The sequence below is a fragment of the Indicator indicator genome, chromosome 27, assembly GCF_027791375.1.
Source record: "Indicator indicator isolate 239-I01 chromosome 27, UM_Iind_1.1, whole genome shotgun sequence".
Classification (NCBI taxonomy): domain Eukaryota; kingdom Metazoa; phylum Chordata; class Aves; order Piciformes; family Indicatoridae; genus Indicator; species Indicator indicator.
In genome coordinates, this window is record NC_072036.1 from 1,337,501 (window position 1) to 1,356,844 (window position 19,344).

Genomic DNA, 19,344 nt, shown 5'->3' on the forward strand with positions numbered 1-19,344 from the left:
GTGCTAAGCTCCCAGGAACTCCTTCCACAGGAGGTGAGACCACATAGAGAGGGAATATCATCACCATGCTTGCATGCCTTTGGTCCCTGGAGATTTCACACAGATGGAACAGCTTTGGAGAGCAGTTAATGTGCCAGGGGACCTCTGCTAGTTGTTTGGAGGTCATGTTGAATCTGCATTGGCTCTGGCTCCATGATTCCAGTCCTCTGTGACCCTGCAGATGACACCTTTTTAGGAGGGGCTAGGAGGGCAGATAACTGTCATAACACCTGGCATGAAACTGTGGCACTTCTGTGTAGGCATTTGCTATGTGGCACTTCCACAGGCTGCTTGCAGCACTTTCTAACATAAGCCCTGAAGAAAGGTAAGGCTTCTGAATGAAGACTTACAGTGTTCAAGATGGGATGAGGAAAAGTTGGAATGAACCAGGAGAGAGAGCCCAGAGAAAAGCAGGAACCTGGCCATAGGCTGTGACTCACCCTCTAGTCCTGTCTTTCCAATTTACATTTACAACAACTTCCTTTTAAATCCCCTCTTGTGCTATATCTGTCTTGAAGTGAGAGTGCAGGCTGTCACCTGTTCCCTCCCATCAGCACTGAGTCTGCTCCTGCTGCCTGCTATTTCTGCCTGTCTTTTCCTGTCTGTCTTGGAAGGCATCACCACCTTCTTTCTGCTGGTGGGCTATGAAATTAATGACGGCAGGAATAAATCACTTCCAGAGCACTTTGGTGGCAGCTTGTCAATGAGAGGTCATTGACAGCTTCCATTAGCAACAAGTGCTGTTCCTGAGTGGAGCACAGGAGTACAGTAGGACAGAATCTAAGTGAGTGGCAGGCTTGGATTTTAGCCTGATTTCCTAAGGAAATGAGGCTGCTGTGATTTTTGTGAGCAGATCTGTCTGGCTGCCCACGATGGCATTTGAACTTGGAGGTCATTTGCAACCAAATTTGACAGAAGGCTAGGAGGTCTCAAAGATAATAATCCTTCCTGAAGATTCTGTGAAAAGAAGTGGCTGAAGAGAGGTTAATAGATCAGGACATGTCACAGCTAAGGGGGAGAACACTGTGTGAACTCACACCTGATTAAACAGCAGAGAATACATGAGAGAGAGAGAGAGAATGAGAGAGACACAGAGAGATTATTAAATGTTCTGCCTGTTAAAAAAAACTTTCACAGGGTTAGGAAAAAGCACTGCCATAGCCTGAGGGATTACTCCCTGCTGAATAGCAACATCCTGCAGCAAATAATCAGCCCTTAGCCTTCTAACCATGAGATACAAATCCACTGGAAATCAGGGCTTTAGTTCCAATGCTCATAAAACTATTTGCTTTTAATTGTAACGAGTCGCTTGGCAATGCCCAGAGCTGTCAATAATAATGAACAGGAGAAAGGGTGTTGCCTGCTGCTATTAATAGTGACTGTGTCTGCATAATTGCTAAAAGAGTCCATGAAATTCTCTTTCAGTTTAGCAACTGCAAAGTGACAAGTGATCTGAGCCACATGATTCTTTGACTGAACAGTCCTAAATTATCATGAAGTACCAAGTGTCATGAATTAAGCATACTCAGTACTGTGCTTATTTAGCCTCCAAAATCATCCTCTGCCCCCTAGGGAGATAAGATCTGTTAGTTAGTAATATATATATGGTTTTTTAAACCTGAGTTGTAAAATGTCAGGAAAATCTAAATTGCTACTCTTCCCACTTGAACTCTTCAGGAAAATGTTGCCAAAATTGCTCAGTGTTCTGCAGGGTCCAGCTTGTAATAGCATCCAAAGATCTGAGATATGAACAGTGCTGGGAGTTACCACACATCCATGCTGGTGGAGCAGCCCAGCTTCCCTCTTCAGTCCTTATCCCCAGCTAATTATACTTAAGTCCTTCCTTTGCTCACTGCTTACTTTCCCAAGAGGTATGAGGTAGGACAGACACTCCCCTGACTCCACAGAAGGGGTGTGTGAGAATGTTAAAAATCTGTCCTTTGATCCCAGAACAGTTACAGGATGATGAGATCATAAAATTATAGAATGGTAGGGGGTTGGAAGGGACCTCTGGAGATCATACAGTCCGAGCTCCCTGCCAAAGCAGGATCACTAAGGGCAGGTCACACAGGAACACATCTCCAGAGAAGGAGACTCCACAACCTCTCTGGGCAGCCTGTTCCAGTGCTCCAGCATCCTCACAGTGAAAAAGTTTCTCCTCACATTGAGGTGGAACTTCCTGGGTCCCAGTTGGTGTCCATTGCCCCTTGTCCTAACACAGAACACCACTAAGAGGAGACTGGTCCCTTCCTGAATCTTGAGTCTGGGTTTGAGATTATTTGTGTCTACAAGTACAACATAGCTCAGTGATGGCTCAGGCTTTGCTGATTTTAATTAGCAAAGTCTCAACTGGTGAGAATTCAAAGAGTTATCAAGGCCTCCTGCTAATAATAGAAGAACTGATTAGCAGTGCATGTCTCACCAATCCCTGGAGTATTTTTCCTATGAAGTGCTTGGTAAGATTTTGTAAAGGCTCTCAGGTACAGAGCTAACCCCTACAGGAAAGTGAAAGAGGAGAAAGAATGCACAGAGAGTGCAGTCCAACAGATCAGCAGAACCAAAGATACAGCTCCATGACAAACAGGCCAGTGATAGGTGGGAAAGGTCTTTAGCAAAGTGTGGGTGAACTTCATTCATTGTTCATTTAATTTGAGGTAAAATAAGATAATTGCACACATTTCCCAGTCATTTTTCTGCTTTGATCAAATATGACTATTAATGTGTATTAAGAGATATTCCTGGCCAAAGGTATCGTTGCTAAAAAAAAAAAAAACAAAACAACTTGTTTTGGTGAAAGTAGGGTAAAAATGAAGCTTTTGCGGCTACTGAGATATCCTCCAGCCATGAAAGAACATATCCATTTCTTTGTGGGAAATACAAGGAGGGCAAGAGGAAATGGGGAGGGACTTTTTAGGGTGTCAAGGAGTGATGGGACTGGGGGGGATAGAGCAAAACTAGAAATGGGGAGATTCAGATTGGATGTTAGGAAGAAGTTCTTCCCCATGAGGGTGGTGAGACACTGGCACAGATTGCCCAGGGAGGTGGTGGAAGCCTCATCCCTGGAGGTTTTTGCAGCCAGGCTGGATGTGGCTGTGAGCAACCTGCTGTAGTGTGAGGTGTCCCTGCCCATGGCAGGTGGTTGGAACTGGATGATTCTTGAGATCCCTTCCAACCCTGACAATTCTATAATTCTATGAAATGGCCTCAAGTTGCACCAGGGGAGGTTTAGGTTGGATATCAGCAGAAACTTCTTCCCTGAAAGGGTTCTCCAAGACTGGCACAGGCTGTCCAGGGGGGTGGTTGAATCCCCATCCCTGGAGGTTTTCAAAGAAGCAGAGGTGTGATGTTGAGTGTTATGAGTTAGCAGCAGCCTTGGTAGAGTCGGAGAATGGTTGGACTGGATGAGCTTAGAGATCTTTTCCAAGCAGAACAGTTCTGTGATTCTATGGATATGTGACTACGTTCATGACAAGTTTTGAAACTAAAATGCCTGAATTTTTCTAACAATAAAATACTGTTCAGTTAGATCCAGCTCTGGTTTCCTCCCTATTCTCAGTTACCCATTTTTATAATCTTTGGTGACAATGGTAAATAATACCTGTTTAAACTGCTTTGTGTATGATCCAGTTGGAAGCTTCATGAGATGTTCTGGATGTAAGGTAAAGGATGGACTTGAGGGGTTTAAAAGAATAAAAGAGTAGTGGAGCTCTGCATTCCCATCTTGGGATGGTACCCAAATCTTTGCTTCGCCACCATCCAGTGCTAGTGCAAAGCAGACAGGTAATCCATGTACACAAGAGCTGCATTCACAGAACCACAGAATCATAGAATGGCTCAGTTTGGAATCGACCTCAGAGATCATCTACTCCAACCCTGCCATGGGCAGGGACTCCTCTCAACTAGACTTGGTTGCCTGAGGCCTCATCCAACCTGGCCTTGAACACCTCCAGGGAGGAGGCATCCACAACCTGCCTGGGCAACCTGTTCCAGTGTCTCACCACCCTTGCACTGAAGAACCTCTCCCCAAAATTCAGTATAAACTTACTCTCCCTCAGCTCAAAACCATTCTCCACTGTCCTGTTGCTAGACACCCACATGAAAAGTCCCTCTCCAGCCTTCCTGTAGGAGCCCTTCACTTCCTTGTAGTACAGCTTTAAAAGCTTTTTCCTTTCCACTAAACCATTCAGCAAACAGCTAGCCCTGAGCACACCTTGCATCAGTACTGACTTGTGGGGTGCAGGAGGAAGAGGAGAACTTGAAGGGTCAGTTGCATTGATCTCTGCTGTTCCCAGTACAGCAAGGGGGACTTACAACGTACAGAGTCACAGAGGCTGGAATAGAGCTCTGAGATCATCCAGCCCAGCCTATGACCTAACACCACCACATCAACCAGACCGTGTCACCAAGTGCCACGTTCAATCTTTCCTAAATACCTCCAAGGACAGGGACTCCACCACCTCCCTGGGCAGTCTATTCCAGTGTCTAATTCCCCTTTCTGTGAGGAAGTGCTTCCTAACATCCAACCTAAACTTCCCCTGCCATAGCTCTCCTCTTGTCGCAAGTTGCCTGGGAGCAGAGCCTGACCCCCACCTTACTACGACTTCCCCTCAGGTAGCTGTAAAGTGTGATAAGGTCCTCCCTGAGCCTCCTCTTCTCCAGCTCCCTCAGCACCAGCTCCCTCAGCCTCTCCTCCTAAGAGGAGGACACCAAAGATCAGTAGCTTGTGAAAGCCAACTGACCACTGCACTGCTTGAGATTTCTTTGGTACTCAGCACACTGACAGATTCAAACCCACTTTAAAATAGTAGGAAACAACTCAGTCACTGAGGTTTATGTACTTTCTGTTTTCTTTACACTAATTGGAGTTCATCTTTGTCTCACATGAATAACTTCATTAGCTGGAACTGAGCAATTTTATCTTCTTTTCCTTCACTCTCTGCAAGTTGCTTTTGCTGTGAAGTGTGAGCAAATGTAATGGGAAGGGGAAGCTGACCTGAATATCAATAGGAAATGGGCTGTGAGACAAGGAGAGATTTGCTGGAGGTGCACAATCCTTTAGGTCAGGTTCACTAGCCTGTTTCACATGGTGCTCACAGGAACCTGCAGGTGGGCAGGATGAAAAAGGTGATCTTTTTAAACACCTCTGGTAAAATAGGAAAGGTGTAGTAATGTAGTAGTTTCAGGCTATGCCTTGAACGTTTTTCACAGATCTTGAGCAGAAAGTAGTAAAAATGTAAACAAATCACTATTGGGTGCAAAAAGGGAAATAATGATTATTCTAAACAATGCCATTGGAGAGATATCTTCCATAAGATTTGGTTCCCAAAACAATCTCTCTCTCTTCTGCTTCTTTGCTGTGGGAGAAACTTCACTTGCTTCTGCTTAACCTTGGCTGTGTTGTTTTGGCTAAGTCTAATATCTCTGCTTCTGTCTCTTGTCCCTTGTGTACAGGGGGGTAAGGGGGAGGCTGTTACAGCTCCCCTGGTCTTAGGCCACGGCGGGGGGGGGGGGGGTCCTTGTGCTGTTTGTTAATTGTAAATATCTGTAAATATTGTAAATATTGTATATTTTGTACCTATTCATTGTAGATTGTAGTTGTGCTTCTTCCATTTCCTTCCAACTGAGCTGGTCTGGCAAAGTTAATGTTGGAGGGGGGAGGAATTTTCAACCCACCACAAGTACAAACCAAGATAGCTCCTGTAGTGATAAGCAATCTTTTTGTTTGTTACCTAGACACAGAGATTAGCAATCCATTAATGAAGCAAACCTGACCATGCAGTAGATCAGGGGAAAGCTCAATCAGAGGAGGATCTTGTTAGATACACAAATTTATGTATTTATTATTTTATAAACAAATTCTTAAGGTAGTAGGGGAAAAAAAGCCCACATCAGGCTTGCTAGTAAACAAGCACAGGACATCTAGACATGATGTGCTGAAACACAAAGCCCATCTAGCACAGACCTGAATTCCTCTGGTGTGCCAGCAGACAGATTTCTTATTGTGTATTGTCTCATCTTCAGTGCCAGTGACAAGATTTTTCTGCCACTGAGATCTAATTGCTAGCAGCACTGGCAGGATTTCAGCTGGTGCTGCGTCTACAGTGTGGTTAAAAGGGAGGAGGGAGGAGGAAAGGGGTGTGGGGGGAAAGACACTTAAAAACACTTGAATGAAGATCAAATCAGTTTTGGTGATGAGAGAGGCAACAGAATGAGTTGTTTCTAACCAGTGATTCTGTCAGGGTCCTAACAGGTGCTGACCTTTCCCTTAGGTGTGCAGAAGGCTATTTCGGACAACCTCTAATACCAGGGGGATCGTGCCGGCCATGCCCATGCAATGACAACCTTGACTTCTCCATTCCTGGCAGCTGTGACAGCCTGTCTGGTGCTTGTCTGAGATGCAAGCCAGGTACAACAGGGCAGTACTGTGAGAGATGTGCTGATGGATACTTTGGTGATGCTCTGGATGCAAGAGGCTGTCAACGTAAGTCATGAACTTGTGCTGCTCCTGACGGGGTTGATCTATCCATAACCATGTTCCTGACAGGAGGGCTCTGCCTCTGGCTGTGGCAGCAGGAGAATGATGCTGTGTACTTACACCTCCTCTAACCACACTCTCTTACTTAGAATCATAGAATTGTTTGGGTTGGAAAAGACCTCTCAGATCATCCAGTCCAACCATCAACCCAACCCCACCATGGCCACTGGACCATGTCCCAGAGTGTTTCATAAACTCCAGCACAGGAGGTTCCACCTCAACATGAGGAGGAACTTCTTCACTGTGAGGCTCACAGAGCCCTGGAGCAGGCTCCCCAGAGAGGTAGTGGAGTCTCCTTCTCTGGAGCCTTTCCAGCCCTGTCTGGATGGGTTCCTGTGCGCTCTGTGCTGGATTCTATGGTCCTGCTCTGGCAGAGGGGTTGGACTCAAAGCTCTCCAGAGGTCCCTTCCAATTCCTAACATCCTGTGATCCTGTGATTTCTTCCTCATCTCCAGTCTCAGTCTCCCCTCTTCCAGCTCAAAGCCATTGCCCCTTGTCCTATCACTCCCAGCCCTTGTCAAAAGTCCCTCCCTAGCTCTCCTGGAGCCCCTTCAGGTACTGGAAGGTTGCTCTAAGGTCTCCCTGGAGCCTTTTCTTCTCCAGGCTGAACAGCCCCAACTCTCCCAGCCTGTCCTCACAGGGGAGGTGCTCCAGCCCTCTGATCACCTTTGTGGCCCTCCTCCAAAGGCTGTAGATGATGCTATAGAAGTCAGGGTGTGCAGTGTGTAACATGATTTGAAAAGAAGGGTGTTTCAAAAATCATAGCTTCCAGTAGCTTGTCACCACCCCTGAGGCATCAGGCTCTTGCTTTGAACATTTCTGTGGTGGTGGCAGCTGCATGAGGAAGAGATGTAATGTAAGGAAAGTTCTGAAAATATACACTTTAAAAAAATATTAAAACTAAATACATATTTCATGTGGAATCAGAAATTGGGCTTTTGTTGTTAGTCTCCCTGACAAGGAGAGCCCCTAATGTATTCCTAGCCCTGTGCTCATGGTTACCTTGTGCTCATCAGCTCCCTGCCCTTCATCTGGCTTTCCTTTTTTGCATATGATTTTTTTATTTCCTTTGCAGACTTCCACGAAGTTTGCCCTGCAGCTACAATATCAGAGGGCCTGTGCCTGTTACTTTGTTGTTTTCAATTTCATTCCTTATTAAAATGCCCAATCCAAGAGGATTGCAAAGCATGAGTTTTGCTTTCAAATTATTGTTTGAAATGCTGCTTTGCTCTTTCTCCGTGCACTTCTCTTGTCCTCTGCTTTAACCATTTCAGGTGGCAGTACCACTTTATATCACTAGAGAATCTCTCCATTTATTCATGTGTCTGTGCAAAATCACAGAATTGTCAGGGTTGGAAGGGACCTCAAGGCTCATCCAGTTCATTGCCCCTGCCATGGGCAGGGACACCTCACACTACAGCAGGTTGCTCACAGCCACATCCAGCCTGGCTGCAAAAACCTCCAGGGATGAGGCTTCCACCACCTCCCTGGGCAACCTGTTCCATTGTCTCTCACCACCCTCATGGGGAAGAACTTCTTCCTGACATCCAGTATGAATCTCCCCACTTCTAGTTTTGCAACTCTACAAATCCAAGGAAAATGAGCGAATGTCCCAGGGTTTATTTGATTTGGTTCTAGCAGGCTTGGGTTTTGGTGTGAAGAAGCACAGTGTGCTGTAGCAAAATACCTGGAGGTTGTGCTAAGTAAGATGAAATAAATTAAAACAAATACTCCAGTGTGCCTTTGTGCCTGTGTATATGTACTGCTCTAGAAGGAGAATTAGTGTGTGGGGTGATTAGAAATACACACTCATAAATAGTTAGAGAAATCCAGAAAGCATGGCCCACAACAAAACAAGGACACAGAACTGTTGAAGCAGGTCCAGAAGTAGCTATGAATATGATCAGAGGGCAGGAGAACCTCCTCTGTGGGGACAGGCTGAGAGAGTTGGGGCTGTTCAGCCTGGAGAAGAGAAGGCTCTGGAGGTACCTTAGAGCAGCCTTCTAGCACCTGAAGGGGGCTACAGGAGAGCTGGGGAGAGACTTTTGACAAGGGCTGGGAGTGATAGGACAAGGGGCAATGGCTTTGAGCTGGGAGGGGGGAGATTGAGACTGGGGATTAAGAAGACATTCTTTGCAGTGAGGGTGGTGAGACACTGGAAAAGGGATTCCAGGGAGGCTTTGGATACCTCCTCCCTTGGGGTGGTCAAGGCCAGGCTGGATGAGGCCTTGAGCAACCTGGGCAGGTGGGAGGTGTCCCTGCCCATGGCAGGGGGCTGGGATCTGGATGATCTTTGAGGTCCCTTCCAACCCAAACCATTCTAGCATTCTGTGATCTCTGTGTACAGTTTGGATCATTTGCAGTTTTAAAACAGGAATATTATGGTAAAGAAAAGGGCTGTGTACAGGATGAAAGAGGTTAATTATGGATTCACTCAGTGTTGCAAAATGAGAGTAAAAGGAAAAGAGAAGTGATGTTATTTACAGCAGAAGTGATTTTAAAAGTCTAGGTTTTTAAGATCTATTGCAAAACAGAAAGAGATCAAAACATCTGAAGGTGTTACCAGAGTTAGAGGAGAGCCCAAAAGGTTTTTGTTACTTATTCCAGAGTGTGAAAGCTTTTTGCAAATATTAGAGAAATAATGCCATCAACAGACTAGATAGAAATGAAGCAACTTGTGCAGAATGTCTCAGAAGTGGGGGGAAAAACTGAAAAAAAAAAAAGTATTTTCAATGTACAACTGAGAGTTGTAAATTAGCAAGGCCAGTAAAGTAATGGGGAGCTCCTGTTTTAATAAGCTAGATATAGACAAAACATAACTGCTGTGTCTCAAACAGGCACCAGGACAGGTTAGGGGCTGCCCTCCTGGAGAGCAGGTCCACAGAGAAAGACCTTGGAGTCCTAGTGGGCATCAAGTTCTGCATGGGACAGCAATGTGTCCTTGTGGCCAAGAGAGCCAATGGGATCCTGGGGTGAAGCAGGAAGAGTGTGGCCAGCAGGGCTGGGGAGGTTCTGCTCCCCCTCTACTCTGCCCTGCTGAGACTGCAGCTGCAATCCTGTGTCCAGTTTGGGGCTCCCCAGCTCAAGAGAGACCTGCTGGAGAGGGTCCAAGGGAGAGCCGTGAGGATGATTAGGGGATGATTAGGTGGCATCTGCCACCTTAATCTGTTAAGAAATAGCCTCGCTTTGATATTTGGCCTCTTTTGTGCCTTTAATTTTGCACCTTGGGAATGTTTGAAAAAGAACCAAGTCTCTCTCTCCCTCCGGACCAAGACGGGGGGTTGGTCAACAGTGGCTGAAGATGAAGATGTGCCCAGGTGGCCAAGAAGGCCAACAGCATCCTGGCTTGGGTGATGTGGCCAGCAGGACCAGGGCAGGAATCATCCCCCTGTACTGGGCACTGGTGGGGCTACACATTGAATCCTGGGTTAGTTTTGGGCTCCTCACTCCAAGGAGGACAAAGAGATGCTGGAGCATGTCCAGAGATGGGCAGCAAAGATGGTGAAAGGTCTGGAGAACAGATCTGGTAAGGAGCAGCTGAGGGAATTGTGTTGTTCAGCCTGGAGAAAAGAAGGTCATGGGGAGGTAAAACTGCGTGGATGTGGTGCTGAGGGACATGGATTAGTGGCAGTGTCTTGGCAGCAGTGGTGGGATTGTGAGCTCTGGGTGAGAGGTTGGTCTTGATGTCAAAGGTCTGTTCCACCCTCAACAGTTCTATGATTCTCTGACCTTCATCCTTCACACACCCTTGTGGAAGGGTCTGTAGGAGCTCCTTTAGCTCTCAGTGCTACCTTGCCCATTCCAGGTTTCAGGACACATGCTTGAAATGGGTCTTAAAAATCCTGGTTTGATCTGAGGGGAGGACATAGATTGTTCATGAACTCGAGGCAGAATTTCTCAGTGCAATAATCTGGGGGCAAATTCCCCACCCCTATGAGGAGGCTGATGTGTGTTGTCACCGTACAGAGGTGACACCTTCCTGCTTGACTCAGGCCTGCCTCCCTGGATTCCTCAGCATGGCAAAAGCTGCTCTGTAAACATCTGGCTATCAGATTTAGCTTGGGGAAAAACATTAACAGCTCCTTCTTCTTCCTCTGCAGCCTGCCACTGTCACAGCAATGGCTCCTTCTCAGAGATCTGTGACTCACGGACAGGCCAGTGCCAGTGCAAAGCCAACGTGCTCGGGCGCCGGTGTGACATCTGCAAGGTGAGGGACAAGAAGCAGCCTTCCAGCTCTCTTCCCTGGTTGTCATAACTCAGTGTTCTTTGGTTTGGGGTAGGGTTTTTTGGTGGTTTTTTTTGTTTTGTTTTGTTTTGTTAGGTTGTTTTTTTTTTCACTCAAAGAGCATGGCAGGGGGGTTGGAACTGGATGATCCTTGAGGTCCCTTCCAACCCTAACAATTCTGTGATTCTATGATATGGGTTGGTATTGGTATTGTATAGGGAAAGGTAAAGTGGCTGGTATTTAAATCACAGAATCACAGAATGGTGGGAGTTGGAAAGGACCTCTGGAGACAATCAAGTCCAACCCCCTTGCCAGAGCAGGATCGCCCAGGGCAGGTCACACAGGAACACATCCAGATGGGTTTTGAACGTCTCCAGAGAAGGAGACTCCACAACCTCTCTGGGTCAGCCTGCTCCAGGGCTCCAGCATCCTCACAGTGAAAATGTTGCTGCTCATGTTGAAGTGGAACTTCCTGGGTTCCAATTTTTGTCCATTGCCCCTTGTCCCATCACATTGAAAAGATCCTGGCCCCTTCTTCTTGTCAGCCACCCGTAATAGATTTATGAACATTGATCAGATCCCCTCTCAGCCTTCCTTTCTCCAGACTGAACAGCCCCAGGGCTCTCAGCCTTTTCTCACCACACAGATGTTCCTTTGGGAAGCTCAGAACTGGCCACAATACTCCAGATATGGTCTAACAAGGGCAGAGTAGAGGGGCAGGAGAACCTCCCTTGACCTGCTTGCCACACTCTTCTTAATGCACCCCAGGAGACCATTGGCTCTCTTGGCCACAAGGGCACATTGCTGTCCCATGGGAAACCTACAGTCCTCCAGGGTTCTGCAATCCTTCTCATTTTCTAAAGGCTTTCTAGCACAACCACAGAACCCTGCAGCTGTATGCCATGAGTACCTTTTAAGTACATACAAGTACATTTTTCTATATGTTCTAGACATTTTGTTTTCTGAATGTTTGATATAAATAAATTAGATAAAAATATTGCAACTCTAGGAGCTCTCTGTGCAGGATGCTGGTTTACTTCTGCTGTGAATTTTCAGCTTCTCTGTTTCTTTTCTTAGAGTTTCTTCTTGCATTGTCCAAATAATGTATTCTTTTTTGGGGGAAAAGTCTCTTTTGCCTTGACATTGTTTTGCTGTCTCATAAATCACTGCAAACCACCAGTGTTTCATAATTTTTTTGCAGAATTGTCTTCAGGCTGCTGAGAAATATGCTCTAGCTGGCTAAAATGCCTCTGGTCCAGCATGAGGACTTGTGGGTTAGGCCTGTGTCCTCAGGACACCTCTCTGTGTGTCTAATTTAAAGCACATAAATCATAGAATCATAGAATGGCTTGAGTTGGAGGGGACCTTAAAGACCATCCTGTTCCAGCCCCACTGCCATGGGCAGGGACACCTCCCACCAGCCCAGGTTGCTCAAGGACTCATCCAGCCTGGTCTTAAACTGTTCTAGGGATGAGGTGACCATAACTGCACTGGGCAGCCTGTTCCAGTGCCTTACTACTCTCATAGTAAAAAATGTCTTCCCAATCTCCAGTCTAAATCTCCCCTGCTCTGGTTTCAATCCATTTTCCTTCATCCTGTCACTCCCAGCCTTTGTCAAAAGCCCCTCTCCAGCTCTGCTGTAGCCACCTTCAGGTACTGGATGGCTGCTCTAAGGGCTCCCTGGAGCCTTCTCCAGGATGAACAGCCCCAACTCTCCCAGCCTGTCCCCACAGCAGAGGTTCTCCAGACCTCTGATCATCTTCATGGCCTCCTCTGGATCCTCTCAACAGTTCCATGTCCTACTTGTGCTAGGAGCTCCAGAGCTGGGTGCAGTGCTCCAGCTGGGGTCTCACCTGAGCAGAGCAGAGCAGAGGGGCAAAACCATCTCCCTTGACCTGCTGGCCACACTTCTTTTGATGCAGCCCAGGACATGGGTGACTTTTTGGGCTACCACCAGCCATTGCTAGCTCATGTCAAGTGCCTCATTCACCAGCACCCACAAGTCCTTCTCTGCAGGGCTGCTCTCAATCCATTCATCATCCAGCCTGGACTTGTGCTTGGCATTGCCCTGACCCAGGTGCAGGACCTTGCTCTTGGCCTTGTTGAAGGCAGGAAAAATAAATAATTTTACATAAATCAGAAAGATCCTTTTAACCCTTTCAAGCTATGTGATTTCTGCAGTGGTTTGCACTCTGTTTTGTGCTGTGTTTAAAGAGCCCTTTCACAAAACAGTCTTTGGTGCCCCTGGAATTTGTGCAGCCTGCAGAAAGTATCTCAAGCCTCCTTACAGAACATTGAAATTAATCTCTGTTTGCTACTCTGTTTCCTGCTGTCTTTATCCCTGCACTCTTCTGTGCAGTGTCATTTCAGTATCTTTGCTTTCTAACTCTCTTTGTTTTTTCATTCCCCAAGCCCAGCTACTTCTGGGCCCCAGGAAAACAGTTCTGTGTGCCCTGTGGCTGCAGTGCTTTAGGATCCGTGTCACTGCAGTGTGACAAGTCAGGAAGATGTCTCTGCAAGTCAGGATTCGTGGGCAGACGCTGTGCCAGCCGCAGGCAGGTGCCTGCACTGAAGGAAAATGCAGGAGGCAGCCAGCAGATCCGAGTTGCCCCTCGCAGATGGGGCATAGGCAGTGGCAGTGGCTGCCCCCGGGGTGCTTACCGGCCTGCTGCTCCGGTAATCAGCGACTGCGTGCATGGCATGGCCTGAGGCCTCAGAGCCACCAGGGGCTGGAGCTGCCACGGGCTGGCTGTCAAATAATCTGAACTAGGTGTGCTGTGTACTAAAATACCAACTACTGGACAGGCTCAGAAGACAGGCAGCCCTGCAGAATGCTTCCCATAGTGCATCTCACACAATCACTCAGGTTGGAAAAGCTCTCTGGGATACTGAGTCCAGCTGTCAACCCAACACCACCATGGCCACTAAACCATGTCCCAAAGTGCCATGGCCACATGTTTCTGGAACACCACCAGGAATGATAGCTCCACCACCTCCCTGGGCACTCTCTTCCTAGCTTTCCTGTAGCCCCCCTTCAGGTACTGGGAGGCCACTATAAGCTCTGATTGAAAAATACCTGGTGGTGTTTTTCTTCCTCAGGCATACTCCAGGATCCATAACATACCATATCACAGGATCACAGCTCACAGGATGTTAGGGGTTGGAAGGGACCTCTGGAGATCTTCCAGTCCAACCTCCTGCCAGAGCAGGATCATAGAATCCAGCACAGGGCACACAGGAACACATCCAGATGGGGCTTGAAAGTCTCCAGAGAAGGAGACTCCACAACCTCTCTGGGCAGCCTGCTCTAGTGTCTGTTCACTGACACCTACATTGACGAAGTTCCTCCTCCTGTTGAGGTGGAACCTCCTGTGCTGTAGTTTCCATCCATTGCCCCTTGTCTTATCCCAGGGCCCAAGTGAGCAGAGCCTGTTCCTGTCCCGTCCTTCCTGACACTCAGCCCTCAGATATTGATAGACATTGATCAGATCCCTCCTCAGTCTTCTCCTCTCCAGACTAACCAGCCCCAGGGCTCTCAGCCTTTCCTCACAAGGCAGTGCTGTCCTTTAGAGAACCTGAGGTTTTACAGAGAACCTGAGATTTTATGGAGAACCTGAGCTTTTAGCCATGTCCCATCTCTTACATAACCATGTTGCTCACACAAACACTTGCCATGCACTGGTAGAGGAACATGATGTCACACCAGCCTCAAAAACCTCCTCCTGTTTTCTCTTTGCCATCCAGGCTCCTGTCTTTTGTTCAGTAAATGCACTTCGTAGAATTTGTGTGTAAACAAAGCTTTGCTGAGGACTTAACCTGGGGCTTTTTCTTGGGGTTTTGCATGAGGGATCAAATGTCTTTGAGTGTGCAGAGCTGCTCACAGAATTCAAGCCAGCATGCCAGTGATCTTGAATTCCTTCATGCAGTGTGTGGAGTGCTGGAATCAAACTTTTCTTTTCTGGCTTTCATCGTTATAAACAGAATGTATTAGATCTTATCAAAGTTTCTGCTGAGAAGTGAGGTGCATGGTGTGCACTGGTTGCTTCACTGCACTAATCTTGATGTGTGTCCTGGGATTTTTGCCTAAGCACATTTCTGAATGTTTCCTCCTCTGGCAAAGGAATTTTTAAAGAAAGTTGATATATTTAATTGAACCTTAGAGTTTAATTATACAACTTTCAGTATTTTTTTTCCTCCCTGATACACCAGGATCTGTCATGCAGAAGTATTTAATTGGCAAAACATCCTAATACAGAATTTGGAAATGAAAATCAATGTAATTCTTTGCTGTGTGTACCATTAAGCTTTGGGTTAGGTTCATGTGGTCTTCAGGCTAAATTCACAGATTGCATTGGGTTGGAAGGGACCCTCAAAGGTCATCTTGTCCAACACCCTTGCAGTCAGCAGGGACATCTCCAACTGATCAGGCTGCCCAGGGCCACGTTGAGTCTGATCTTCAGTGTCTCCAGGGATGGGGCCTCAACCACCTCTCTGGTGGTTGTTCCACCTGTTCCAGTGCCAAACCACCCTCATTGTGCAGAGCTTCCTCCTGATGTCCCACCTAAATCTGCCCTGCTCCAGTTTCAAACCATTGTCCCTCATCCTGTCACTACAGACCCTCCTAAACAGTCCCTCCCCAGCCTTCCTGTAGATCCCCCTCAGATGTCTGCCCATAGACATGGTCCTGGATTCTGGCAGCTCTCAGCAGATTCTCTATTGGGATGTGGAACTTCAGTATTAGCCTCAGAGATCTGAAATCAGGACTTTTACATGGAAACCTGCTGAAACCTCAGAGAATTCTCCTACACAAGAGTTAGAGGTTCCACTCTGGAAGAAATCCAAGCAGAATCTAAGTCTGCAGCTCCACTGACTTGAAAAATCTGTACTGACTTACAGTGAGTAAAGATCTACCACCACATGCCTGGGTCACACAGTAGTATATTGTAAAAGCAAACATTTTCCACTTTATTACTTTTATATTCATTAGCAGTGACCTTTTTAATAGCTCATTTTTAGCCTTCGCTTTCCCCGTGAAGTCTCTGAGAGACTTCTATTATTAAATCATGTTCTATCAATTTCCAGTGAAATTAGGAGTGTGGTCTGGATTTCAATATTCTCTGAAAGTCCTCCTACCTGAAATGAGGTTGAAGAGTACTATCATTTCAAGTCTAGCTCAAGACTGAGTTCAGAATGTGATTATCAAGTACAGTTGAGCAGCCTCTGTTGGCTGGTGCAGTGGAACCCATGGGATATGATGGCTGCAAGCTCTGTGCAGAACTCCATATTGCAGGATACAAAGAAGGATGTGCCTCCCCTTCTTTACAAGGATGCATTTTGCACTCCACTAGTGAAGTTAAGGAGGAAACGTGTTACTGTAGTTGGTAACATCTATCTGGTTCTGTAGGAATTTTGTGGTACTCAGTGCAAAAAAGAAGGGGAAGAATGAAAATAGAAGAGAAAGAATGAAAATAGAAAAGAAAGGATGAAAATAGAAGAGAAACCAAGAAACTGAGGCTATTTGATTACTTCCAGCTTAGTCTTAGACCTGTCCTGACCTAAAAAAGATAATTTTTAGTTAAAAAAAAAAAGAAAATAATTCCCACTACTTGCTTGTGATGTAAACAAATACATTATATCTATGTTCCTCTGAAGTTATTCCCAAAGCTTATCCAAAAGAAATGCCCTTGAACTGCAGAACATGTATGCAGGCATTGCCCCTGCTCAGAGGAGACATCTACATGCTCAGAGACTTTCCAGTTGAGTCAATCTCTGTTCATAGCTAAGAACTTGAATTCACTCTCTGAGCAACAAACTCTGCTTGACACAGCTTACAACCCAGACACAGGAGATGTGCACAGCACTGGCAGGCATTCCCTTTCTTGTGGGAATTGTGCTTATGGAAACACAACCTCGAAGGAAATGCATTGCACTGCAAACTGTAGTGCTGGAAAAGCCCTCTAAAATCACCCAGTCCAGCCAACAACCCAGTGCCACCAAGGCCATCAACCATGACCCCAAGTGCCATGGCCACAGGTTTCTTGAACACTTCTAGGGTTGGGGACTCCACCACTTCCCTGGGCAGCCTGTGCCAATCCCTGACCACTCTTGCAGTAAAGGAATTATTCTTAATACCAAACCTAATGGCACAATTTTGGGCCATTTCCTCTCATCCTATTGCCTGATACTAGGGAGAAGAACCCAACCCCTGCCTCACTCCAACCTTTCAGGGAGCTGTAGAGAGCAATGATGTCTCCCCTCAGCCTCCTCTTCTCCACACTAAACACCCCCAGTTCCCTCAGCTGTTCCCCACCAGCCCTGTTCTCCAGACCCTTCCCCAGCTTTGTTGCCCTTCTCTGGACCTGCTCCAGCACCTCAGTGCCCTTCTTGGAATGAGGGTCCCAAAACCGAATCCTGTGTTTGAGGTGCAGCCAGAAGTGTTATCTGATACTATTCATTGCAGTATCAGCTAAGAGTCTGGAATCTTTACTCTTTCTGAGCTGTGTTAGGGTATGTAGTGCTCCTGCCCCAGTGTTTTCTCACTACTCCTCAATCAGTTAAGAGCAGTATTTCAGTGATGAAGAGGAAAGAACCACCCTGATCTCCTTCCACTCTCAGCTTGTCCTCATTCCGTGTCCCAACCACTCTTTCTCTCTCTGTGGCAGCCTGAAACCTTTGGCTTACAATATTCAAGAGGATGTGTTCCCTGCAACTGCAACTCTTTTGGTTCCAAGTCCTTTGACTGCACTGAGGATGGGCAGTGCTACTGCCAGCCCGGAGTGACAGGGCAGAAGTGTGACCGCTGTGCTCATGGATTTTACAACTTTGAAGAAGGAGGCTGCACTTGTATGTAAATTCTCTGTTGTCAATTTGAGATTTATTTCTTTGTTTGTTTATTTTTTTTATTATTATTACTACTCAGGTTCTAGCTTGGCTGCTTTGGGATTGGCTAACAAATTTTCCTGACAGGTTAATATTTCCATAGACAGCCCTGTAAATCACTTGGCAAGGATGGTGATTGGCAAGAACAACAACAAAAAAACCAAAACAACCCAAGCAATTCCTCCTATTTTAAGGTCAGTTTATTGCTCATCTACCACATCTAGAAGGAAGAGAAATGTCCTTTTCTCTGACTGCTTTTGCCAAAACAATGTCTGTGAAGTTCCTATGATTTAATTATGGTAAGAGTCGCCTAGAGGGCTGTTTAAGGTGCTTGCCAAATCACATCAGCTTCGAGGGATGTGGAATGGGAAAAAAGGGGAAAAATCCTTTTGCTTCTGTTTTCTTCACTGTCCTTCTGTGGCTGATCCTTTTTTATTAAATTTCATGGAATCATAGAATTGTTTTAGTTGGACAAGACCTCTAAGATCATTGAGTCCAACCTTCAACCCAACACCACCATCAAACCATGTCCCACAGTGCCAGGGCCACAGGTTTCTCGAACACCTCCAAGGATGGGGACTCCACCACCTCCCTGGGCAGCCTGTTCCAATCCCTGACCACTGCTGAAGGAGCATCGAGGTCCTGAGACCCACATGCATGCAGCATGATTCAATCTCACCTGCACTGCTGATATACCTTGAGCCAGTCTGGATCATAGATCCCAGCTGAGACCGTTATTCTTGTAGTGTTGGCTGCCAGGGGAAGGAAGAGCTCAGAAACCATTTACCACCTCAGAAAGGGCAAAGACATTGGCACCCTGAGACAGAGAAAGATTAGTTAACAGGCTGACAAATGAGAGAAATTGAAAAAAAAAATAATGCAAATCACAGGTTAGAAAAGACCTTCAAGATCATCAAGTCCAACCTATCACCCAACACCATCTAATTAACTAACCCATGGCACCAAGAGCCTCATCCAGTCTTATTTTGAACACTTCCAGGGACGGTGACTCCACCACCTCCCTGGGCAGCACATCCCAATGGCCAATCTCTCTTTCTGGGAAGAATTTCTTCCTAACCTCAGCCTAAACCTCCCCTGGCACATCTTGAGACTTTGTCCTCTTGTTCTGTTGGTTGCCTGGGAAAAGAGCCCAACCCCCACGTGGCTACAACCTCCCTTCAGGTAGTTGTAGACAGCAATGAGGTCTCCCCTGAGCCTCCTCTTCTCCAGGCTAAACACCCCCAGCTCCCTCAGCCTCTCCCTCAGCTCCAGAACTCTCCCCAGCCTTGTGCTCCAGACCCCTCCCCAGCCTTATTGCCCTCTCTGGACATGTTCCAGCATCTCAAAATCTTTCTTGAACTGAGGGGCCCAGAACTGGACACAGTCCTCAAGGTGTCGTCTAACCAGTGCTGAGTACAGGGGCAGAATGAATGCAATCATAAAGCCCTTAACACACACAGAGATGGGGAAAAAACATAGTTTATTATCATAATTAGTCTCTTATTCCACTATTTCACAGTATAAAAGCATGTCACCATTGTGAAAGGCTCCAGGCAGAGCTTACAGTGGCCTTCCAGTACCTGAAATGTGCCTACAAGAAAGCCAGAAAGGGACTTTTGACAAGGGCTTGTAGTGACAGGATGAGAGGCAATGGCTTTGAGCTGGG

The 19,344-nt window shown here is 46.6% G+C and overlaps 1 protein-coding gene across 1 annotated transcript in view; it reads left to right on the plus strand.

The window, feature by feature from the left end:
• LAMA2 (laminin subunit alpha 2) overlaps positions 1–19,344 on the plus strand; it is a 500,110-nt gene that overhangs the window by 295,368 nt on the left and 185,398 nt on the right. The window contains exons 19-21 of the mRNA XM_054393014.1: positions 6,309–6,520; positions 10,675–10,781; positions 17,462–17,642. Of these exons, the coding sequence (XP_054248989.1) occupies positions 6,309–6,520; positions 10,675–10,781; positions 17,462–17,642 (500 nt within the window). The remainder of the gene's footprint in view (positions 1–6,308; positions 6,521–10,674; positions 10,782–17,461; positions 17,643–19,344) is intronic.